A 26,316-nucleotide genomic window follows, 5' to 3' on the forward strand; every position below is an offset into this window, starting at 1 on the left:
CATCCAAGTTTTTGACATACTGACAGGGGAGTTAACAAAGACTTAATCTGGTGCCTCAAAGCCTTTTGCAGCTGCTTAAAGAATCTCCGTTTTGTCTTCATTTAACTGCAAGAAATTTTTGGCCATCCAATATTTAACTTCGGTAATGCACTGGATGAGATCATTCACTGGATTAAACTGGTTGGCAGAAACAGACGTATAACTGTGTGTCGTCAGCATACGACTGATATGTTGTATTGTTGAATGATGGACCCAAGTGGGAGCATATACAAAGTAAATATACAAAGTAGAAGAAGTACTCAGAACCTTTACTCTAGTAAAACTACTGCAAAATGTAGTTAAAGTATTGCAGTAAAAGTACATAAGTATTATGAGCTTGATGTAGTTAAAGTATTGCAGTAAAAGTAGTGGTTTGGTCCCTCTGACTGATATATTATTTATATATTATATATATAGTTTTGAAAGTGGTCAGACTTATAGTTTAGACATCAGAAGCCTCTGTTTGACATAGATTGCCTCCCCATTGTTTTACATTGTAAGGTGTGATGTGGCACTGCAACTTTCAGGGCTTATAAAATCCAAACCATTCGAGTTATTACAAAGTTTTTAACAACTGCTATTCAGCACAGTGTCATAAGTCATCTATTAAAGTTTGAAGCTGATACTATTAACGCCCTCGGAGGAGATGGCGTTTGTTCGGGGGCCAAAATTGGAGCAAAGTCTTATTTTGAAAGGCTGATTTCGGACTTCCTGTTGGATTTAGGTCAGGGATGTCAGCATATGATTTGTAGGTCTTGATGAGACAAATAATTGAGTTTTGGTTTGATCTCTCTACAACATTCCTACAGGCCGTGGCAGCCATTTCACTTACATAGGTGGCGCTATAGAGCACATTTTGGCACTTTGGGGGTTAATTTTTACATTTTATCAAATTTTTCACCAGACCTGATGTGCGTGCCAAATTTTGGTGAGTTTTTGAGCATGTTTAGGGGGTCAAATTAAGGGTTTAAGTGGTGTAATAATAAAGAAACAAACAAACAAACACGAAAAACAGTAGTCCTCTGCCTTTTGGGCTCAGTCCCTAAAAATGTAGAATATCACCAGCTTAGTGTTCTGTTGAAGGATGGAAGAAACACAGTGATGAGTTGAGAAACAAACAGCAAATGACAAATGGAAGAGTCACATTTATTTTATCGATGGTTTGGAGGCAAAGTATTATTCAGTGATGTAACAAAAGTGTAAACTAACACTTTAAATGGTACATTTAAATCATTTAAATGTAAATTTATCAAGTTTGTTCATCTTTACTGTATATTTTCATTATCAATTAATCTTGAGATTAATTTCTTGATTAATAGATTAAGTCATTTCCTAGGCACGTTTCTGAGTCTTACTTCACAATATTATAATTATTACCCAGTAATAATTCTTTCACACACGTTGTGATTCAAGTAAACTCCTTTTTAAGGTGGACTCGTCAGTACACCTCCAGGTTTCTACTAAACCTTGGTTAAAAAAAAAAACTGCCGGGACTCTCCAGTAGATCAAAATCTCTTTCTTATTTCACCATTTATGTTTTCAACCTTTTTAGTACCGTTTCTTTTTTCTTTTCTTTTTCTTTTTTCTAAGTAAATTTTCAGATTCTCACCAGTTAGGATTGTCAATCGCAGCGTTGAGCGAGTCCAGCCTCAGGTCTTAGGCTCTCTGTCTCACCCATCTTTGTGGGGAGGTTGAGGCTGAAGATTTGACTTCAGGATGGAGGGTCCCCTTCAACTCCAAGTCCAGACACCCTCTATCTGAGCTGACACCAGATTGTGGTGGAAATCTAAAAATAAAACTGACAAAGGCCGAGTTGTCTTTCTGTCTTTAATGAAAAACCTTGCAAGTGGTCAGCATACCGTCACAACAGAGTGTAATTGAAGCTTGATATCAGTTACAAGGAATGTGGGAAACAGTACCAGGATGCGTGTGGAATCCGTCCAGTGCTGGATCTCATCAAAGCTGTCAAACTAACTGTTAAATAACTGTAGCATGTCCAAGATTAAACTACTCACTAGTTGAATCCAGGCCGTGGACAAAACCAAAGATGGTGTCATGTTTTAAGGTTATACAATATGAGTTTTTCCAAAGTGCAAAGTCTAAAATGGTGTAGAGAATACAAAGTGTGTTTTTTTCATTACAGTCGTTTGTTCTATAAAATGTCAAAGTGTTGAAAAATGTCAATTGCTGTTTCTCAAATCCCAACATGCAACTAAAGATGTTTGGTCCACAACCCAAACAGATATTCAGTTTACTGTCATAGAGGACTAAAGAAACCAGAAATATTCACATTTAAAAAATGACTCAAAACAATTAATCAATTATGAAAATAGTTGGTGATTAACTTTCTGTCTATTGAGTTATCGATTACACACAATCAAAGTCTTGAGTCAGGATCTGAAAACAAAGAGAGGCCGACTGTTAGTCACAGGGTCTCTTCGGCTGCTGGTGGTCTATGGGGAAGTAGTAGAAAGGGATCTGAGGGGGGCAGGGATGTCCAGCAGGATGGGGGTCCCGTTCTGGGCCTGACCCGACCACTGGGTCCCCATCAGCGTCGCCATGGTGATCACAGCCGAGGGTCAGGTTGTGAGATAGAGGGATCTTCACCTGAAACCACACCTCTCGTTCCTGAGGGAGGAGAGAAGAGTGTTAAGACGTCCTGCTGGATCAAACTGTCACCACCACTGATACTACATCTGTACTGCTGCTTGTATTACTGCTACTGATACTACCTCTGCCTGGGTTTTAGAGTACTCATCCATGTAATGCAGTAGCTTTTTCATGTACATTGCTACTTTTAAATCGCCTAAAGGCTTCAGTATGCTTAAAACCGACCAACAGTCCAAAGATATTCAGTTTACTGTGATTTAAAACAATGAAAACAACACATTCTCTCCACTGATCAAGATGAATCAACTCATTGTTTCTGAGTAGATCCTGTAAAAGTGGCGACCACATATGTCAAAGGTTGTGCATCTGCATGAGACATTACATTACATTTCATTTACATTACATTACATTACATTTAATCTCATTTAGCAGACGCTTTTATCCAAAGACTGGGTTGCTTGAACAGTTCATTACATCTCTCCACGTTTGGATGACATGGACTTACGGTTGGTGTCTCTGTCTGTTCAGAGTGAGACATCTCAACAACTACTGTACACCCAGATCTCACTTAAAAGACAAATTACTTATTATTATTTTATTTGGTAGTCACAAAGTTAATATCTGAGATTTAGGAACATTGTGATGTCTGACGGGTCAATAAACATGAGCAGTCAGACAATCAGGTAGGTTGGAAACAAGTAATTTGGAAGAGAAAACAAGGTAAATAGTAAAATTATGACCTAAACTGTCTGTTGTAAACATCTATGACGGTTCACAGATAAACTTCTTGCTTTAACTGTAACTATCATACTTACTGTAGTTGTGCTCACTCTTGTGTATTGAGATTATTACCCACATTTCAGCTGTGCTCACATTCAGTTTGATCTCTAAATAAAGTGCTTCAGATAATCTGGTTTCCAACCCGTCTGATCGTGTTTCTTCTTTTTAGTGATGCCACAGTGTTCCCATTTCCCAGATATGAACTTGGTGAGTACAATGTTACTATTACTGATGGAAATGATGAACAAAACTAATAATAATCTGCAGTTATCCTTATAACTTGTATCTTAGGAAAAAGAATTCAGTCTCAAAATCTACTAAGCTATCAATTTGGAACTCTGATAATAATCAACTTAATAACTATAACCAAAATTACCATATCAATGGCTGGTTAGGGTTGAGGGACTTTGGAGTTCTTTGCAGAGCAGAGGTTGGCAAAATTCACTCTTATGCAGCATTAAACAGACAGTATTTATATCCAAAAGCATAAAGATAAAAGAGCAAAACACACAATATGTAATCTGGCTAAATGTACCTATATACAAGTGTAAGTGTGGGTGTGTGTGTGTGTGTGGGCTAAACAATGGCAAGATGGCTGAAGTCAACTAGTGATTGAGCACACGGCATGCAGACAATATGTCTGACAAAGAGGAACACAGAGACAAAAGGCCAGACCATGTGATGTCCTGCTGCAATAACTCTGCTGCCGGCCAAGCAGTGAGGAGGAAAAACACAGAGAAGAAGGGATCCTCTAGTTTTGTTGGGTCCATGTGTGGAGTTCACACTTGGACTCTGGGGAAATTGAGTTTGTTAAGGATTCCCTTTGTCTCCCTTTGAGCCTGGAAACATGTGGTCGGCTAGTGAGACCCAACAACTAATTATTTAGACATAAAAAAGGTGGAGAGCAGAACTGATCTGTACAAAGGGATTGATTGTTGGAGGATTCATATTGAAATGTTTAAAATCTGTATGTCATGTCAGGAAAAAAACATGACATACAGATACTAATACTAATACTAATACTAATACTTTAACTGTAATATTGCGAATTCTGTGAACATCTGTTCAGTGGTAGTTGAGTTATCTTGTTGGAAGACACTGCTTTACTGTTTGGTGTGCAACAATGCTCTCAGAGAGCAGAGATGAGTTGTCACTGACATAAGAGTGCTAGGAAATAAGATTTATGATCTGTGAGGTTTAGTGAAGTTTCAAAAGTCTTCAATTTTGGCTGATGGATTGCTCAGATCTGCTTCAGAAGTTCAAAGCTTCTTTGTATTTTCTCCACAGCTGTACTGGGAGTCATCTGGATGTCAGCATGTATCAAAAGGAAAAGCAGCCCCTGATTTTGTGGAGGAGTCAGGTTGCTTTGAGGATTCAAGCCTTTTGATTAATTGGAAAAATGGCTGTGTGACCAGGAGACACGTCAGCTCAAAGGTTCCACAGCAGCAACAGATGTAAGGAGGTGAAACAGCTCACACAGTGAATTCAGTATAAAGTCCATTTCCACAGATCCAAGTCCATAATTACAACCACTCCCTCAGTTTCCTTTTAAAATATAATGTCATACTCTTTGCAGGACTCCTGATCAATATTAAACAATCATCAACAAAACTTTCCTGATGACTTCAGGAGGAAGGTTGGTGGGGGAAGACAAGCCTGACATGACTTGTACTGATGGAGTTAGTGTTGTGGAAATGAACATGACACTGAATTTGTCAAGACAACATGTCAACATGGAGGAAGTAATGAGCTTGTATTAACTAGAGAACAGGCAAAATTAAACTGCATTTGCCTGAGGAAGACTTGTAGTTGGTTAAACGCACAATATGTAATTTCAGCCGCTAGGGGTCTCAATCAAAACAATAACAAAAGACGGAGTGTGATGACGGTGTGAAGTAGCAAGGGATCATGGGAGTTGTTGTCTTCGTTGTTAAATAACCAGCTTCACCAGGATAGGGTTACTCCAGTGTTCATCATTCGGGATGTTTTTACCCGCAGAGGTCTCCTCCTCTACCAGATTACAGGTAAAAACACTGAATAAAAAATCAGTGTTTCTCCGACGATGTACGGCAACCACCAGATGTCCGGTACGGGCTGTTAGCCGAGCTGCTGCTAACACTTGTTCGGTTTATTTCTCTTATAACTTTAGATCCAAACGTTCGGTCGGTTTCTCCCGGGAGCCGAATTATCCGCAGAGGTCTCCTCCTCTCCAAATACAAACGTACACACAGATTAAAATCGTTAAAAACATTGAATAAAGCTGTTTCACCTAAAAAAATCAATGTTTCTCCGACGATGTTCGGTGACCACCGGACTTCCTGGAGGGGCTGTTAGCCGAGCTGCTGCTAACGTTTATTTCTCTGATAACTTAAGATCCAGACGTCCAATGACTAAAATCCTTCTTCCGGCTAAAAGATCATCATGAAAATGTGGCTTAAAACTGAATAAAAGTCAATTTATAACAGTTTGTGTGGAACAACCACAACGCCGATGTATTATCTTGTATGTGTATAAGTTACTCTTTGGTAGACGCCATTGTAGCGGACAAACACAGCGCCGCCGTATGCATCTTGTGCGTGTTTACTCTTTGGTAGAGGAGGTATGACGCCATCGACAGGCGACCAAATGAAACCATTACTTTGATTAAATTACAGATTTCTCTGGGTTTGAAAGTTGTTGGAAACATTTGGGATAATGTAAGTACACAACTCAACAAAATATATAACATAGGTCTAGTTGTTTTTAGACATTTTAATGCGGAATAATTACATATTATAGCTTTGAAATGTTGCAAATAAAATTAGAGGGATCTTTGTTTAAGTGTGTGAGAACAACTTGTATCTCAGTTTAATTGTTTTTTGCATCCACCACTTATCCCACTGAGGTTTTGTGGATGTGCATACGAATACTTTGTTTTAAAAAAGGCAAAATTAGAAACAAAAGCTTGTCTCTAATATAAGCTTGCCCTAGATAAAGGCCCCAGACACTATTATGGAATTTATGGTATTAATTTGGGCTGGTTTGCTAGAGATTTGTTTGTTACTTTGCTAATGAGACTAACGTTGCAGCAGACACCACATCCTGTTGCAGACTAGAGCTGCAACTGCGATAGTCTTCAGCCTGCCAGGAAAACATCAAACAAGGCCTTATCTGAGGAGCTCAAGTGCTGGTAAGTAATGATTTTAGAAGTTTAGAAGTTCAGCCAAGTGGCTCGGTATCGTACTGTCCAAGGCCTTGAAGGTTAACTAAGATTAATTAAATCAATTCTAAAATAAACAGGCAGAAGGGAGGATAAAATAAGGGGAGGTGTGATCATGCTTCGGTGGTTTGGTTAAAAGTCTATTGGCTGCATTTTGGACACGATGATGATGATAAAAGCATGAATAACTCTTTGACAATCACCAGATGAAATCAAGGTCTAAGTCTAGAAAAAACACAACTGAGCTCCCTTAGGTTCTGATTCAAAATAAATCCAAAATGTGTTTGAACACATGCTAAGCTAGAGAGCCAAGAGCAGTGCACTGAGGGCGATTAATGAGGATTTCCATGTTGTCCAATTTTCTGTCATCCAGTCCTGAACTGCAGCAAGGCAATTATACAGAGAAGATAACTGAGCTGATTCAGATGGTTTGCAGGTACAGCTGAGTATCATCAGCATAACAATTAAATGAAATATCATGCTGTCTGATTATGTGGCCAAAAGGGAGTAAATAAAGAGGAAATAAATGGTAAATTGGTCCTGAATGGAGCCCTGTGGTACCCCATACATAGATATAGCCTTCAACAGACACAACAAACGTTCTGTTAGAAAAGTACGAGGGGAACCACTGGAGAGACCGACCCACATTCTCAACCTTTCAATAATAATGCTGTGATCCATTGTGTCAAACGCAGCACTAAGATCGAGCAGAACCAGCAGCGGGCATTCACCTGCATATCACTGACAACTCATCAAAGGACAGTCTCTGTCTCTGTGTTGTGTTGCTGGAATTTCTTTAAGATATTGTTATTGATCAAGCCAATTGATTTGAGACCATTTTCTTAAGGATTTTTGACATAAACGGAAGCTTAGATATCGGTCTGTAGTTGCTACGGTTAGATGGATCAGGACCAGGTTTTTTGAGAAGTGGCTGGAAACTAGTTTTCTTAAAATAATCGGGAACACATCCAGAAAATAAAGAACTGTTGATGATAGAGAGCAGGCATGGGGCTACAGAATCTAGGACCTCTAATAAGAATCGGTACTCGTATTGGTTTACTTGAAAGGCAACAGTTCCAGTTAATTCTTGGATAGTAATTTCCTTAAAAACACAAAGTATCCAACTGAGGACAAGCTAGACACAGAAGTCCTCAATCTTATCTATGAAAAAGGTTAAAAACCTCACCTCACAATCTGCATTTGAAGTAATAGGGACACCAGAAGAACCAGAGTTGACTAATCAATCAATGATCTTAAATAAGACACTTGTGCTGGTTGAGGATGATGAGTATTTTGAGTATTTTGCTCTTGCATCTTTAATTTCACTGTTATAAGAATGTAATAATTGTTATTGAATTTTCTATCTTTAGAGGTTACAAATTGGATTACACTGGGGCAAGCCTGGGCCTTGAGGTCACACCGTAATTGTTAAGCAGGAAGGAGACATTTTCTCCTCTCCTTGTGACTCCAGCTGTCTGTCGAGGTAAAATACTGACTAATTTTTCATATTATAGGCTGATAAAGACTAAGACTCAGATCTTCAGGTGGCAGAATGAATCAGCGTCTGAGTTGCGGATGACTTTGGTGTTCGCTATTTCAGTTCTCCTTGGCCAAGTACTTCAATAAACATTTTCAGCTTTTAGTCATCAAAGGCTTGTGGGCGCTTTTCTCCACTGAGGTGCTGACTGTCGCTCAAAATATCCACAATAATAATAATTTCATAGCTAATAGTCTACTGAGATCTTTGATTTCTTCCACTGTCTCTCCGTCTCTCTACACTCCCTTTTCCTGCCCCAGATTCTTTCCGTGATCTGACATGAAATAGTAGATGAATCAGATGACAATGAAAATGATTTATGCACCAAATGTTCTAGCTCTCTTCGAGGAGACTATTATCTTATCTTATACTATCTTACTGAATACAACCAAAGCATTTTCATCTTATGAAACAAATAATATTTATCACCTCAACTGCTGCTAAGAAAACCATTTTAAAAAATTGGTTTGAACCCACAATTATCATGAAGAGAACCTGGCTTACCTTTTTTTTCTGATGTGTGTTTACTTGAAAGGTCCACTTCCAGAATCATCAGAGCTACAACTGATACCGTGATCAACTGGTCTAAAGCTATCGAGATAAGCCACCTGATTAACTTTTAGCCTTGCCTTGACCTCATTTCCTTAACCTTTTCTATTTAGTACAATGGGCTAACTACATGTATGTGTATGTTTGTGTATATCTTTTATTAGCATATATTGTGTGTGAGTGGTTGTTTTCTGTCATGGATTTGCTATCCAGGGCAGTTCTGGGATGTTTTGTTTCTTTGTACATTTACATTGACTCATTGTTTTTTTTATTCTGTTTCAGGCTCTTTTTGTTGTTCGGGTTATCTTTCTCTATTGATGCAGGTACTTCATGGGAAGTTAAGGTTTTACAGCTCAGAGGAAGTAAGGGGTCGTATGTGTCGGACAGATGGATTTGAGTCCTAGTTGTACAGAGAGTTGTTGATATATTGATTTGGAACAACTATACTGTATATTGTAGCTGAATACTCACGTGTATCAACACTTTTCAGTATGTGAATGTGCTGTGAATGAGCTGATCTGCTGCTGAATATTGTTAACCACTTGTACTCAACACAGCAACTTCTTATACAGTCTAAGGCTGAAATATCCTGTCACCCGAAAAATAACTGCACCCCCATATCCCCCCCCCCCCCCCCCCCCCCCACACACACACACACACACACATTATATATTATTTTTTTCTAGTTATTTTATTTCTTTCTCTTGTCTTTTTCATTCCTGAACCCTGAGTGGTGTTCCCAATAGTCTTGGTGATCTACAATATTGTTTTGTTTATTTCAATAAACATTTGATCACAAAACAGTAGCCTATTATTAATCATCTAATCTATTAATTGACTAATTGTTGCAGCTTTACTGCAAACTTAATACACTTTAAGTCTCAGTGTGTGAAATAAACCTGCTCTGAATATTTAGTATGAACTAAATACACAGTAGTGACTTTTTAAGTAGACTCTGTTTCCCAACTTGTACTAAACCATCTTTAAAGGATAAGACTGCTGTACACAGAACTACTCTCCAGAGACTGAAAATGTGATTCTGTTATTAGTCTTTGGCACCGTTTCTAAACAAACTAACGGCTCCAACTACTACTTCTATCTGGTTAAATAACAGTTTTTAAACTTCTAGACATCACTCTCTGATACATAAAAGTTTCACAATGCATGAATATGAGTATTTGATGGTTTAGTTGACTGAATTCTTTGAGCATAAGAGATGATAATTAAATGATACCTTCAGTATACAACGTGAACAAGACATGCATTTAATCTTGTGTGCAGCCTTTACTTTAATGCGCCACAGATTCAGACCAACATGTGAAATTACCAGCAGATTAATGTCTGAAAGGAACTTTATTTCCTCACACTTCGAACACGACACAAAGACTACAAGAGACTACAGCAGCACGATGTTCTTGCTTCTTTTTAGTAACAATTTCTTGTATGCCATTCTAATAAATCTCAGAAAAAAAGGAAGGGAAATCTTATTCCTCTGTGCTGTAGACCTGTGTTGTTGTCCAAATAAGCCTTTGGAACCGTTTCTAAACAAGTTTCAGTAAAAACCGTCTTCTGGGACGCAGGAACACGTCATCCAGTGCAGCGATGTGACTCGCAGATGTGTTTTTAATAGCTTTTGGACAACAAAGGAAGGATGATACTTGATAATAAATCATTTCATTGTTAGTTTAGATCCAAAGATAAGAAGAAAAATACAGAAAATCAGCAGAATGATCCTCAGATACATGATCGCCATCATCAGCGGCGCAGAGCTGCTGCAGACGCGATGACGACGGATCACTGAACCGAACTCTGTATATTCAGATCAATCATTCAGCTGTGAGGTGAGGGAGCTGATTTATAGACGCTGTTTGTTTGTTTATCGTTTAGTGAGGAATGCCATGGGAACAGAGGAGTTTATACACCAGGAAACAGCTGTCTCACGCTACCTGCCTGTCTCACTCTTTCTCACACTCAGTCCAACATCTCCACAACTAACCGATTATTTTCACATCAGTGCATAAAAGGATTGATTATCAGTTCACTAAATATCCAACAGGGACCAGCTCTAGAAACCATTAAGTTTGTCAGTTTACTGTGGTTTTGGTTGTTTTTTTTAGGACAGATGTGATTTATTAAATCTCAAAACTGGGGAATCTCATGATTGATGACCTACTGGAGATGTTGTACGATTCACCTCGGCCGTATTGCAACGAATGATTTATGTAGATATTCAAGAGAAATCTGAGAATGTAAAATGTTTTTCCTGGATGTTCATATTCTCACTCACGCAGTTGACATCTATATAAACTTTAACAGCAAAGTGTCACAAACAACTTGATGTGTGCATGGACATGCAGATAAACATACATGCACTGATACAGATTATGCATGTATGTATGTACACGGACACATGCACTGATAAATATTATGCACATAAATACATCATTGCTATGAATTAAGGAACATACACATATGCAACACATGTAAATTGATTGTTATGTGATAAACAGTAAATACTGTTGTTATTGAGAATGTCAATATTTTATTATGAGCTTTATTTAATTCATGTATTTCTGGTAGTGATATGTTATGGCTATAAATCCTATATGCAATACATCTGTTTCATGTTATTTTAACCTGTTACAATGGGGGTTTTTCTGCATCGTCCCTGACAAATAAACTAATAAAAAAAACAATAAAATCTGCTTACGTTGCAGTGACAGCGCCCTCTGGTGGCCTGACAGGAACAAAGGAGGAAATCAGGTGATGACTGTCCACTTCCTGTTTCAAACCAACAGTTAACACTATTTTTTTTAAACCACAACCTTAAAAATGTGTTTTTCCTTTTTGTTCTGATTCACTAATTTTGCCTTATTTTTTTCCACTTCCTTTTCCATCACCTGACTTCCTGCCGTCTCTTTTCCTTCTCACTAATTGGTCGGCTGGTTCATTATCTTGATTTATTTCACCTGTGCACTCTAGTCCTATTTAAACACGCGGCAGAATTGGTAAGAAGTTTATTTTATCCTTAGTTTTGTTGAAACAATATTTCCTTTTTAAAGATATGAGAATAATTAATAATTTTCTGTGTTCATTTAATCTTGCATTTCTTTTCTTTCACATATTGACTACACTTCTACAATCCACATTATCAAATAAATATCTTGTGTATCTCCTTTATACGCATCCTGACCGATGCCCATCACGATAGTTTAACTCCTGGAACCTTCCTATTATATATGTTCTATCAGTCGGATGTTTGAGCTTCTCTGTGCAGAGTTTGTTTTCACTTTCATCTGCTGAAGGAGGAAAGTTTCTCTGAGCTCAACCTTAAATCTCAGTTTAAGACGGTGGAGATTCATGACATCACAACTAGTTTGGAGCCAACTGTGGTCCAGCATGCAGGTTACGAGACTGTTTCCCCCAAGAAAAACTTATTTAAAAACTATATTTCTATATATATATAACGACGGCCAAAGCACAAAACCTCCTATCTGCAGAATGTTCTGATTGGCGGATTTTCACTTTGGATGATGAGAACAAGGAAGGCTGCTCATATTCAGTCTGTCTGTAAGATAATCCCGCCCTTCATTGTGACACAAAAGTCACACAACAAAACAAAAACACAAGGCAGAGTCCCTGGATGTGTAGAGAGGCTGCAGCATGAGTGAGTTACACAATCACTGAACATTCATCTCCAGCGGACGAGGAAGCAAACACACTGAATTTAAGGAGTTCTGACCCTAGTTTACTACAATGTAGTAACTATTACATTTACTACGTCTGTTTACCTGAAAACAAACTTCATTTTATGTTTAATTTAATTTTAATTATTAACTTAATTTAGAGCAACTTGCACCAAGTGCAAAAGCTCCTATCTGCACTTTGCGAGGCATTAATATCTATAACACATAATATAATAATATAGTCCAAAAACAGTGTTTTATGTGTTGGGTATCCTTAACAAATAGCATTCTGCAAGAAAACAAGTTTTTTTTAGTTTCAAAAAAGTGCATTTTTCAGATCAGAGGTTTTGTTCTTCGGCCATCGATATATATATATACACACACACATATATATCAATACATATAAATAAAAGGACAGAACTCCTCATGCACAGCCAGTATTTTCAGACAGGTGCTGGTCGATGGCAGGAACATATAAGGTGAAAATCAAAATTAACCACCGCACACTGTAATGACTTTACTGTGACTTTATTAAGAGCAAACAACGCGTTTCGCCTGTAGCTTCTTCAGGTTCGCTCAGTCTATATACATATATATATATATATATGAGATTTGTTGACAAGAAGAAGAAATATAGAAAATCACCATAATTATTCTTTAATAAATCCAACTGTCATTGCTCAAACCATGTAGTATTAAAAAGTAAGTTATTATTTATAATCTTGTGAACTTTTCTGGCTTCAAGTTTGAAGCAATGCTCTCTTCTTCTTCTGCAGTTTTTTCCTCTACCGCAGCACTTTTAATTGGTGACGTACACACACTTCTTTAGTTTACTGAAACAAATATAAGAGAATATTGAACACTGGTTTTGATACTTTTTGTCAGTGCAATTTTTTTTATTTTTTTTACACAAAGTGTGTGACATAAAGTGTGTTGTATTTTCATTAAGTGTCATTGGTGTGCTTAAAGACAATATTAAGCTATGCAGATTGACTTCATAAATCTTATAAGCAATAAGTGCTAGTGTGTTAAAATCTTATTGATGATGTATTTGTTATCTCATGAATCGCATTTAATCACGATATACGTATAGAAGCACGGTAAAAGAATCATAATCATACACTGGAGAAATTTGAGTGTGTTTGTATTACACGTCACTTTGCTTGGGTCGGCATTAAAGTCTTCACCTTTTTTAAAAAAATACACTCTGGAGAAGATCAAGAAATAAGGGTGTAAAGTGACAAGAATAACTTGACAACTTGGCAATAATGGTGTAAAATGATCCCCAATACTTATATGAAAAAAATTGGACATAAATCGATAATACTGAATATGCTAGTACATATCCACGACAGCTCAAGACCTGTCTTGAAGAGTTTTGACCAACAACGAGTGACAAAGATAAAATATAATGGTGTAACTGGCCAAAGATAAAGAGGATGGACAATAGGTGTGACCTATGCAGACCCAAGGGTATAAAAACTACGCCCTGAAGGCCAGAACCTTCAGAGCAACCTGGTTCATCTTGTATGCACTAATTTGCTCTCCTTTATTGCCGGCATTAAAGAACACTTTGCTGACTCCTGATTTTTTTATCATCAAAGAGCAGTTTTCTCCATCTGACACGATAAAAGGAAAACACAAAACCAGCTACCTCAGCAGTCAGCATGAATTCAGCATTTTGTGTTTTGTTTTGGGGTTTTTTTGGAGGCTTTGATGTGAACTACAGGAGCTCAGTAAAACATCTTTAAATGTTCAGCACAAGCACCAGACAGACAGGACCAGCCTTAATCTGCACAAAGCCCAGAAGCTGCTAGTCCAGCTCCAGAGAAACAAGAATCTACACACACATTAATTATTTCTGACTTATTGTCATTAGTTTGAAGCAAACTGAGGCCTTTTGTGTGACTTTTAACTCCAATCTGATCCAGCAGAAGTCCCCCGGCTCGTCACCTTTTGGTTTGGAGCAAGATTTATCTTTGTCTTAACATGGAAGCAATAATCAATCAAATATACATGGAAAACATTGTTTTGTTGGCTCAGCTTGTTCAGATTGTCTTTCTCTTTTTGTCTGTTTTGTATGTTGGCCAATACGTCATCTCTGGGATCCTTTTTCTACTTTTCTCTCGTGGAGTAATTTGACATCACATCTGTCTCAGCAGGATCTCCCAACCGTGAAAGAGACATATTTTTACAGCTTCAAAGTTCAAATTAATCAAATTGATCTGGTTTGAATCAAGTTATTAGAGAGATCTGAAACAGTGAATAATAGTGAATTTATGGATGTGCACTGATCTGTTACATGCACATAAACAGCAACCAAACCATGTCAATTGTCAGGAAATTTAATCCACAACACTTCGAATGATTAATTGTTTAACATCATCTTTTAAATCAGAAATGCCAAATATTTTATTGATATTTGCTGTTTTTTCAATGTTCCATGACTGTAAACTGAATCTCTTCTGGTTTTGGACTCTTAGCCAGACAAAACAAGCAATTTTAAAATGTTTTCTGACATTTTATTGGAAAATTATTGATCAAAAGAAAACTCTCTTGGGGGAAAAAGGCAGATAAAGAAAACCTTTAGGGCTGCTGCTCACAATTATTTTCTTGATTAATCAATGAATCGTTTTGCCTATAAAGTTTTAGAAAATTGTGAAAAATGTCCAAAGTGACGTCTTCAAATATCTTGTTTTGTCTGACCAACAGTCCAAAACCCGAAGAGATTTTAAACAACACTGATATAAACCAGAGAGAGGCATCAAATCCTCACATTTGAGAAACTGGAATCAGAGAACGTGCAGCATGTTTTGCTCGATAAACGATTTTCAAATGATCTGATTTGTTGTCAGTTAACTGTCAATCAATTAAATAAGTTCTGCTCTAAAAGTGATCATTAGTTAAGAAAGACGATCTGACCTTTTCATCTGTAACACACTGGATCACATGTTCGTCACCCAGAAGTGGAGCCAGGACGCTGTGCACCTCTGCAACCTAAACACACACACACACACACACACACACACACACACACACACACACAAAGTATATTCTCATATAATATATCCTCATACACACAGGCGACAATTTGTGCAGCAACGTCCGACTGTCATTACACCTGAATCCACTCAATGAATGAACGCTGTGTCAGAGATTATAGACATAACAACACGTGATATATGAATAATAAAGGGACACAGAGAGACAATAAAATAATACTAAATATATTAAAATAAAAACAGAAGTGAACTGAAAACAGAAAAACCAAAAAAAAAAAATGTAAATAAGACAAAACAATGATATGAACAATGTTATGAGTACGATAAAAAATGTACCAAAAACACTGCAAAGCACATTTTGCCACTTTGGAGTCTTTTGACACAGAAAAGGCTGTTTAATATTTGGTGAATAAAACCTGAATAGTTTTCAGATTTGGTCAGTGCGGACTGTGACGTTTTCGTCTGTAGTTATAAAACATTCAAGCGAAAATAAACCAACGAGAACAAAGAGGTTATAAGAGTATAAAGTCAGTTTGTACCTTGTAGGGTCGTTCACAGGATGGAGTGATACCAGCGTCCTCCAGAGCTCTGCAGGACAAACAGCAGCAGCATCAGTCTGATGTCACATTTATCAACCAGTTTAACCAGCTGACTGACAGCCGTCCAGTACGGGGTCAAAGATTTTTTAACTGCAGCGGCAGTCAGCTGCAGGTTTAATGTTAGCATGTAGCATGTAAACAACTGGACATTGTGCACCAGACATAATGTGATGCATCAATACTCAACATAAATTCAACTTTACTTTTATATAAGAACAAACTATAGAACCATAACCTCTCTGTGTCTGTATCTGTTGTGTTTTTATTGTGTTTTAATGTCTTACTGGTGTTTTAATGTATTTTTGTCATCTGTCATGGTTGCTATGACAATGAAACTATCTATCTGTCTATCTAAACTATACAAATAATATAAAAACCTAGAAAAACAAATCACTTTGTATGCGTATACAAAGTAATAAAGTAAATGCATTTACAATAAATTTTATTGATTTGTTCTCTGTGCAATGCTGTTGTGTTTTTAGGATTTTATTTGTCCAATTTTTCTTTGTTTATTCCAAATCTTTATTTATTACCCTCATTTATGACCCTCATGATTAGTCTCAGTCTTTTTAAACAATTGTCAACATTTGATGTTTTTAAATGTGCTCTATAAATAATAATTTAGTTTGAATTAATATCCCCCTAAAGCTGCATATAAAGCATAGTGTGTGTTTGTGTTTTGGACTAACTTGTGGAAATCAAACTGTCCATGTAGTTTGAGGCCAATCTGGAAATATCTCAGCGGTGAGTTCATTCCTTCAACACATGCTGCACATGCTCCGTGTTTCTCCCACTCCGCTTTCCTGTAAATACACACAAAAAAATCTGATTACTGGATCAGTCTGGTGTTATTCTTGCTGGAGTTTTTTTCTTATCATCAATAAATCTCATGTGCAGAATCAAAGGAACAATGTGTCACTCTGCCTCCCAATACTTTGTCTTTTCTACTCTGTCTGTGGTAAATACTGGAAAAACAACTCACAAATATATAGTTTCATGTTTAAAAAAGGCTCAGTAATTTACCACAAGGTTAGTGTGTTAACCTGTTAACTTTGGGCTTAACCCTCAACCACTGACCAATCAGATCAATGGAAACATCGAGTCATCATTCCTACAGGATCCAGACTTGGACAAAAATCCTGAGTTTACAATAACGTGACAAGTAAAAAAGAGTAATTTATGTTTTTATAGGTCAGTAGAATCATTTTATTCCCACTCTATGTTTAATAAACCTGAGCTTCTAACAACCAGAGGGATCGTTAACAAGTTTTGGTAACTCTTTAGTTTACAATTCAACTATTTTTATACTCATTTCCTTGGTATTTTTGAGTAATTTGCAGGTATTTAACGGTTCATTTTTAGGATGTTTGGTACACATAAGAAGAAAAAAGTTGGTTTAGTTGCTAAGAACGCCTCATTATAGGCTATTTGGATTCATATGTAGACGTTCTTCTTCAAAATTTCTTATTAAAGTAGACTTTAACTTACAGAAAAAATGTGTGCAGTTTTGCATGCCAAACCTAACATTAGCATATTTGTCAATAATAATATAGTTTCCTTATAATATAGAGTTTTGAAGCAACACCCTAACATGCTGATATACACTTAAAGAACTGTCAAACATCTACTTTATTAAAAAACAACCCTTTTTGAAGCTGTTTCTTGTTTTCTTATCGTTTGTACAAAATTGCACCACAATCTCAGTAAAAACTGACTGTTAAACACCTTCAAATGAGTATAAAATAAAGCATCACCAAAGTTTATTTCATTCCTAAATGGATTCCTGACAGTTTCTATGATGTTTTTACACTCACTGCAGCTCAGAATAAGATGAAACAACTGTGTGATGATAATTGGAAATAAAAACTAAACCCTCTGTTGTCTTAGCTCCCATTATTATAAATACAACATGTTGGTCAGATAAACCTCATCAGGCATTACATCTCCTGTCTGACATTACTCCATTTTTTATATATATATATATATATATGCATCAAATCACTCTATACTACAGACATATACAATAAGCTCATTTTAGCTCGTAGCCTTACCTCTCATAAGGTTAGTTATGTGTTTATATTGTTATCTCGATGACTTTTTTTCTATCCTTGTAACTAAATTTTCCCTCAGCTATATGGTATCACCGTTTCCTCTCATTTCACATTAAGTACATCATCGATGTCATAGCCCAGAGTTAACGGAGCTAGCTGATGACCAGCTTGGTGATACTAGTTAGGTTGACTCACATCTCTCCTATTTTAAGTTCTTTGCATTGGCTTCCCATCCATTTTAGGTTAAGGTTCTTGCTATTACATATAGAGCCCTGCATGGATCTTATCCATCCCTACATCGCCAGTAGGTCACTTAGGTCATCCAACCAGGACCTGCTGGGACTCTCTTCCTGTACATATACAGTCTACAGTCTCTATAGAAGCTTTTTAAATTGGCTTTTGTGTCTTTTTGAGTTGTCTGATTGGTGTGTGTGATGTGTAATGGTAAGGTAACTTGCTGTCTGTGTTTTTGTTGGGTTTTTTAAAAAAATCTTAACTTGTGGCACATGTTTTTACTCTTTGTATATTTTTATGGTCTTATTTTCAACTCTTATCCCTGTGAAGCACTTTGTGAATTTCACAGGAATAAGTATAATCCCTCCATACTAAATAAACTTCACTTACCAGAAATACTTACTACACTTGGTGCTGTAGTGGGTATTTCTGGCAGCAGGATGGTGTGTCTGTGTGATCATGGTGATAACAAAACACTCGAATCAGTGGTTATTTATTTTTCTGGTGTTATTTCATACCAGAACTTGAAGCTGGATCTGGTTTTGAGTAACGACGGCCAGCGTTCATCCAGCTCTGCCTCCAGCTCCTGGAAGACAGTTAGGAATCAGTCTGTCATTACATTTATGTGTTGATATTTCCTTTCAGCCCTGCTGGGACTCACCTGGATGTCAGAGTGGAACATTGGCCAGCAGTTGCAGCATTTCTGCGCCCGAAGAGGCCTGGAGGCACAAACACACCACAGACAAACACGCTTGTGAACCACGGAGGTCACCTAAAGCAGTGGTCTGGCTCTGGAACATTTACAACAAAATGATGAATAATGTTCTTTTTCATGGTATTCGGTTTGAAAGGCTGGCAGCTATTCAGCGGTTCACAGGAATTATTGGCTAATCTTATGCATCATACTATCACATACCATTCTTGACAAACACATAAATACAAACATTCACTAATTCCATATCCACACACACACACACACACACACTCATCTTAACATTTTTTTTTTTTCTGAATGCTCCTCATTTTTTCACGTCTGTATTTGAATCTCATTCAATCAACACATTTGTTGGAGGCGGTCAGTGAATCGAAAGAAGACATCTGCACTGTGGCAGCTGCTGTAGTGTTTAAGACTGCAAAGGAAGATAAGAGGGCCAATTTCCCACAGATTTTGTGGCAACATTGACCTAATCACTAGCAACTGCATGGTCAAGTGTTTTTTTACTAATAACATGGACACACAGGCAAAAAACAAGTTTGGCGATTTACATTCCCCCATATTATCTGAGAGTCAGTCAGCCCTGCAGGGGAAGAGGAGGGATTCAACGATGAATTGTCTGGTAGGGCTGATAAAATATTGCATTATACGTTCTAATCATTTCTGGACATAAATCTGTTTTTAAAGACAAATTTTTGCTGTTTTGCTGTTATTTTTTTTTTTTTTAAATTCTCTCATCTCCTGAATATAAAAGCCTTTTGACATCTGGTTGATATCAAAGATGTTTTGGACTTGATTAGCTGTTTGGTCTATAAGATGTCAAAAAAAATGATCAAAAATGTCACAGTTTCCCAAAGCCCAAGATGACGTCCTCGATATTCACATTTAAGAAGCTGGAATCAGAGAATTTCAAATAATTTGATTATCAAAACAGTTGGAGATTAATTTAATAGTTGGTAACTAATTGATTAATCAACTAATTGTTGCAGCTCTACTTTAAACCCACTAGTCTAAAAAGAACTGGGTAACACTTAACTGAAAATCCCTCTTTTTATCATTAACAATCAGTCTATAAACAGTTAATAAATGGTTTGTAACACATTATAATGTAGTTGTAGGCAGATGTAAGTGTTAATTCATGTTTTTTGTCAACAACTATTGCTCCGCCTGTGGATACCCATAACTAGCTGCAATGAATGACAATATGGTAAAACATTGTTAAAGTAATATAAACTATGTCTTGACAAATATTGTACATTTATAAACACTTTAAAATGACCCGACATCTGCTTACAACTACATTATAGTGTGTTCTAAACCATTTATGAGATGTTTATATACTGATCATTAATGCTAAATAGGAATACTTTAAGTAGAGGCCCAATAATGAAGCCTACAGGCTGCAGTGTTCATTAGATCCAACAATATGAAAAGTGCAGCGGAGAACAAACAAGATACTGGAGGAGGTGTTGTGGTCGTTCAGAACAACTATAAACTTTTCTCGTCTTCAAATGTCAAGCAACACATCATATAAACTGGTTTGTCTTGAGCGTACTGATAGTTTGAATGATGTGTCTGGAGATTTTTCTTCTTGTCAACAAGTCTCATGTTTGGATCCAAAAACTATTAAAAACACATCAGTGAGTCACATCGCTGCACTGGGTGACATGTTCCTTCATCATGAAGACTTTAGTCATGTTAGTTTGTTTAGAAACGGCTCCAAAGACTAATAACAGCATCATGTTTTCAGTCTCTGGAGAGTAGTTCTGTGTAATGCAGATGCTACTGAGAACAAGGTTCTGTTTGCAGCCTCACTAGCTTGTTGAGCTACATATAACAACCTCTGGACTTTGTACTGAAGTTGTTCACCATATACAGTGAAGTAATTATGTAGTAATATAGTAGTAATGCTAAAGTAATAAGAGAGTATGAGGAGGTGTTGTGCTGCAGGTGATGGTTGTGTGTGATATTTACCACAGACCGTGGATCGTCCAGTTGTTGACGCTCGGAGGAATCCTGCAGAGAGACTCATTGTTCAAAGACTGGAGGACAGACAGGAAGACAGACAGGAAGCAGGGATGTTAACACACCAGACAGGTGACATCAGGTCTTTCTTATTCCGTGTTCTCGTAGACTTGTGAAAGAATTATCCAAATGTCCATTTTGACTTGTGTGTGTGTGTGTGAACCATGGATGAACTTTTGAGACCCTTGACGGGGCGGCTGTGGCTCCACTAATCTAAAGATCGGCAGTTCGATCCCCGGATCCTCCAGTCCACATGTTGAAGTGTCCTTTGGTCAAGATACTGAACCCCAAATTGCTCCTGTTGACTGGGCCAACGGTGTGTGAGAGTGTCTGTGAATCATAGACTGTATAAAAATATGGACGCAGTTATCGTGACGTCACCCGTTGGTTTCTGAGGAGCGGTTTTGACATGGATGTATAAAGAGAACTGGATACGGCGTCAGAGGTGGGGCCCCGCTCATTCTTATGAAAGTTGCTCAGTGGCGCATGAAGCCAAAAAAAATCGACTTCCTGGTATGAAAGTACCCGGATCTTCCGCATCGTGCGGCCCATAAAGCATGTGCACTAGTGACTTTCACTGGCCGAGTCGGCTACTTCCGGTTTAGCCCTCCGGCTAACTCGAATGGGGATAAAACAATTCAATCATGCGGCTCTTCGAGGCTTTTGAAATGTGATCGGACCGAACGGATTTAATTCTGATAGTGAGACGAGTCATTTCACGGGGTTGTGACGCTCATGACGCCGCTGATTTACAGACGTCCCTTTCACAATGTAAGTCTATGGGAAAAAAGTCTTTTTGGGCCAGCGTGCATCACGTGACGTTGTAATTACACGGTTTGGCCGCTATGTCAAATTGGCTTCAAAGCCTGGCGCTCTTCCTGTATCCAGTTCTCTTTATACATCCATGGGTTTTGAAGCTCGCCGACGCCATCCTGGCAGTGCATGACGCTGCCTAACTCCCAGCCAATCAAAAATGGATCATAACCAGGATACTAATACACATGTAAACACATTCACTGACTGTGGGTTTGACAATGTTTTAAGAATTTTTATTTGAAAATGAAAGTGTGGTATTCCTACTAACGCAAGGAAAGGAGGAGGTAGGAAAGGTCCTTTCCTCCTTCACCTCCTCCTTTCCCTTCTTACTTCCTCCTTTCCTTCCTCCTTTCCTTTCCTTCTTCATTATTTCTTAGAATTAGAAAATACAGTTTCCCACATGAACTCTTCCTCCTGCACCTTAGACACCATCCCCACCAAGCTGCTCAAGGAGGTATTTCACACAGTTAGTCCTGTTATCTTGCACATTTTTAATAATTCCCTTACCTCCGGTTCTTTTCCTGATAGTTTTAAGCATGCCATTGTCCACCCTTTACTCAAAAAACCTAATATGGACCCTCTGTCTTTAAGCAACTAAAGGCCTTTTTATCTAAGGCTCTGGAGAAAGTAATTTCTTCTCAATTGATCTCTTTTATGAATTGTAAAAGTGTTTTTAACTGCTTCCAGTCTGGTTTCAGAGCATTTCACAGTACTGAGACAGCCCTTGTTAAAAGCTGCAGACAGAGGTGACTGCTCGATTTTAGTTCTTTTAGACTAAAGTTCTGCATTTGACACTGTCGACCACAGTACCCTCCTAAATCGCCTAGAGAACTGGGTGGGGATCAGGGGCCTGGCCCTTATTTTATTACAATCATATCTCCTCAATAGAACTTTTTCTGTCGCTCTGGGTAACTCCATCTCCACTATAGCGCAGTTGAATTGTGGCGCAGTTCTTGGGCCCCTTCTGTTCTCCATATACATGCTGCCCCTTGGCCAGCTTATTCAGAATCATGATGTGCAGTATCACTTTTATGCTGATGACACACAGTCATACTTACCATTAAAACAGCCTAGTCAAACTTAAATCATGCCTCTCTGACATTAAATCCTGGATGTCCCAGAATTTTCTTAAATTCAGTGACGACAAATTAAGGTCATTCATTTGTAAAGCACTTTGTAACATTGTTAAGAAAAGTGCTACATAAATAAAATGTATTATTATTATTATTATTATTATTTCCTTCCCTACTCCCTTCTCTCCTCCCTTTCCTTTTCCTCCTGTCCTTTCCCACTTCCTCCTTTCCTTTCCTATGTCCTCCTTTCCCACCTTACTTCCTTTCTTTCCTTTCCTTCCTTCCTCCTTTCCCACTTCCTCCTTTCCTTTTCTACGTCCTCCTCTCCTCCGTTACTTCCTCTTTTCCTTTCCTTCCTTCCTCCTTTCCTACTTCCTCCTTCCTTCCCTACTTCCTTCTCTCCTCCCTTTCCTTTTCCTCCTGTCCTTTTCTACTTCCACCTTCCCTTCTCTACTCCCTCCTTTTCTTCTTTACTTCCTCTTCTCCTTCCCTATACTTTCTCCCCTCCTTCCTTTCCCTTTCCTCCTTTCCTTTCCAGCTTCCTCCTTTCTTTCCTTCCTTCCTTCCTCCTTTCCAATTTCCACGTTTCCTTTCCTACATTTCCTTTTCCCTCCTTAGTTCCTCTTTTCCTCTCTTTCCTTTTCTCCCTTCTGTCCTCCTTTGCTTCCCTACTTCCTCCCTTCCTTCGTTACTTCCTCCTTCCCTCTTTCCTTCCTTACCTCCTCCTTTCCTTTCCTACCTCTGCCTTTTCTTTCTTTTCCTCTCTTACTTCCTCCTTTCCTTTCTCTCCTTTTTTCCTTTCCTTCTTCCTTTCCTTCCCTGCTTCCTCCTTTCCGTCCTACAAGTTAATACTGTGAATTAATCTTCTCCGCTTGTGCTCGAGTTGATGTTCAGTATCGACTATGATGATGATGATGATGTCGATGATGAAGCTCACCTGACAGAACCCAGCAGGCCACTGCACGGTGAACAGGAGGCATTTCCAGGAGCATGAGTGGTGGTCTTGGCGGCCATATTTGTAGTCCTCCCAATGGCCTTCGTGTGTGGTGGTGATGTCAGGCAGCTGCAGCAGGACCAGAACCGCAGGACTCAGACTCACCAGCAGGGGCAGCATCGAGCACCTCATCTTATCTGTCTCACTAAAATCCTTTAAAGGTAAATTTGTGGTTTGTAATTTTGAGTCATATAAATAAAACTGACTTAAATATCAACCAGATAAGATAACAGACAAGCTAATTAATTACATATAAAATTTAAAAGTATTCGTCAGCATTATCTTAGTTGTAACATTTGTTTTTTGTTTTTTCTGAACAGAAATATTTGTTCAAAGTTAATTTATTTAAAAGCTGCTCTATGAAAAAGCATTTCCCAGCAGTTTGAGTTAGTCTGAATTTACAGGGAAAAATATAAAACTGTCTGGGGTGGTGTTTTCCCACTGTCAGGAAGCACATCGATTTATGTGTCCTGGAGGACTGAGACACAACAGAATCAGTCGCCAAGTGCTCGATTATGTGAGAATGTTGGTTCTCTGTAAGTGAAATCTAGACCTGCTCCATGTGAAAAGTGACCTGAGTTAAACTCTGTTTGTCATTTGGTGTTATATAAATAAAATCCATTTGACTTGGATGTTATATAATGTAGAGAAATACTGTCAAGTGTTACATGATAACATCTGTTAAAATGTCCAAAAGAATCTCTGCTGGTGCTTAAATATCCTACAAATTTACAATATTATATAACAATAATAATAACAACACTGCAACTAACAGTTGTTTTTATTATCCATTATTATGCCGATGACTTCCTCAATTAACTGATTCATCGTTTTGTTGATAAAATGTCAGAAAATAGAGACAAATGAATCTTAAAGTCTTCAAATGGTTCGATTTGTCCCGTTAACGCTTCACTCCTCGTGTGTGACAAAGAAAGCTTCAAATCATCACATCTGGGAAACAGCAACAATCGACTAATCGATTGACTGACTGATCGTTGCAGCTCTAAATAATAATATATAATATTACACTAATAACATCACATGTTAAAGTAAACTTACTGTAAAATACATCTGTAAAATCATTGTACAAAACATAGTAATAAAGATTAAGAAGTGGTGAAGTTGTTGTTTAATCAGTCACATTCATAACCCTTGTGGGGAAGAAAACGAAGTCATTAGTTTCTTCTCCTTAACAGTTGTTTAGTTTTAAAAGTTCATTACTTTGATTTATTTCATGCCATATTTCTCTAAGTGTGTTTGGAAAACTTTTATCTGTGTGAGAGGAAAGACGTGAGAAACTTACCACAGAGCTGCTGCTGCTGCAACGAGTTTACTGTTTAAAGCTTCACTTTGCCTCCGATCAGAAAAAATAAGAACTGAAACTCCTGTGAGATCATGAGGAACCAGTTTTATAACTTTCGACAGAACAGAACTGGGCAGCAGGTGTTCAGGGGAACATTTGAAACAAACTAAACCTTTAAATTAGTTATCTGTGGCCTCAAATTACAAATCGAGTTCCCTGTATTTACCGATTTGTGCCTCAATATGATCATTTAGTTCCCTCAGTGGTGATAATTTATGCCCTTAATTTACATATTTTTACCAAAATATATGTAATAATAATGAATAATTCCCTTGGTTTCAAGATATTTCATATGTGCACCTGTCTAATATCACTTCTGAAACACATTTCACAAGAAAAAAAATACATATGTTCAAATGTCACATTTGATTTTTTTTTGTCCATTTTCTCTTTAAACAAACTGTGTCCCTAAATCTGAATTCACACCATGTGATAAACCACACGTACCTATGTATGTCCTTTCACATGTCTGACATTTTAAAGTGGAACATCTGAAAGTCACATTTGCATAAATGTTTTGGCTGTTTGTGAGTCCTGGATCAACACTAAAGGAGGTGGAATACATGTTGCAGAGAGAACTGTAATTCCACCTTTAGCCCACAGTGGTGCAGTGTAACTAAATGCATTTACTCCAGTACAGGTACTTTACTTATTTCCATTTTATGCTACTTAATAATTCCACTCCACTACATTTATTTCACAGCTTTATTTACTTTGCATATTCATATTCTTTAAAGGACGCATATTCTGCACATTTCCAGCTCTATATTTATATTCTGGGGCTCTACTGGAATATCTGTGCATGATTTCCAGTTAAAAACTACTACCAACAGACGGCTGTTTGTGGGCATGTGTGATGAACCGACATCAGCTTGTCAGAAAGACACATGGAAACACCATGACAACCATCTTAGCAACCACCCTAGCAACAAGGCTACAGAATGGACGGACATTTGTGGGCATGTGCAAACAATCTGATGTCATCAGGAGGAGGAAGTAGAAGTAACTGCAAACGAAGCATTCAGAGCAGGTTGAAGCCCTGAC

At 37.7% G+C, this 26,316-nt stretch overlaps 1 protein-coding gene across 1 annotated transcript; it reads right to left on the bottom strand.

Annotated features, from left to right (window-relative positions):
• Positions 1–1,434: 1,434 nt before the first annotated feature.
• On the bottom strand, positions 1,435–25,490 carry rnaset2l (ribonuclease T2, like). Its single transcript, XM_044354883.1, has 9 exons — positions 25,213–25,490; positions 23,853–24,062; positions 20,976–21,043; positions 18,948–19,005; positions 18,805–18,872; positions 16,691–16,804; positions 15,942–15,990; positions 15,323–15,397; positions 1,435–2,667 (listed from the first exon to the last, which is right to left on the bottom strand). Exons 2-9 carry the CDS (start codon positions 24,039–24,041, stop codon positions 2,461–2,463), a joined length of 828 nt encoding a protein of 275 aa, XP_044210818.1. The 5' UTR covers positions 24,042–24,062; positions 25,213–25,490; the 3' UTR covers positions 1,435–2,460.
• Positions 25,491–26,316: the final 826 nt, after the last annotated feature.

Source organism: Thunnus albacares, chromosome 6 (assembly GCF_914725855.1).
Source record: "Thunnus albacares chromosome 6, fThuAlb1.1, whole genome shotgun sequence".
NCBI classification, from domain to species: Eukaryota; Metazoa; Chordata; class Actinopteri; order Scombriformes; family Scombridae; genus Thunnus; species Thunnus albacares.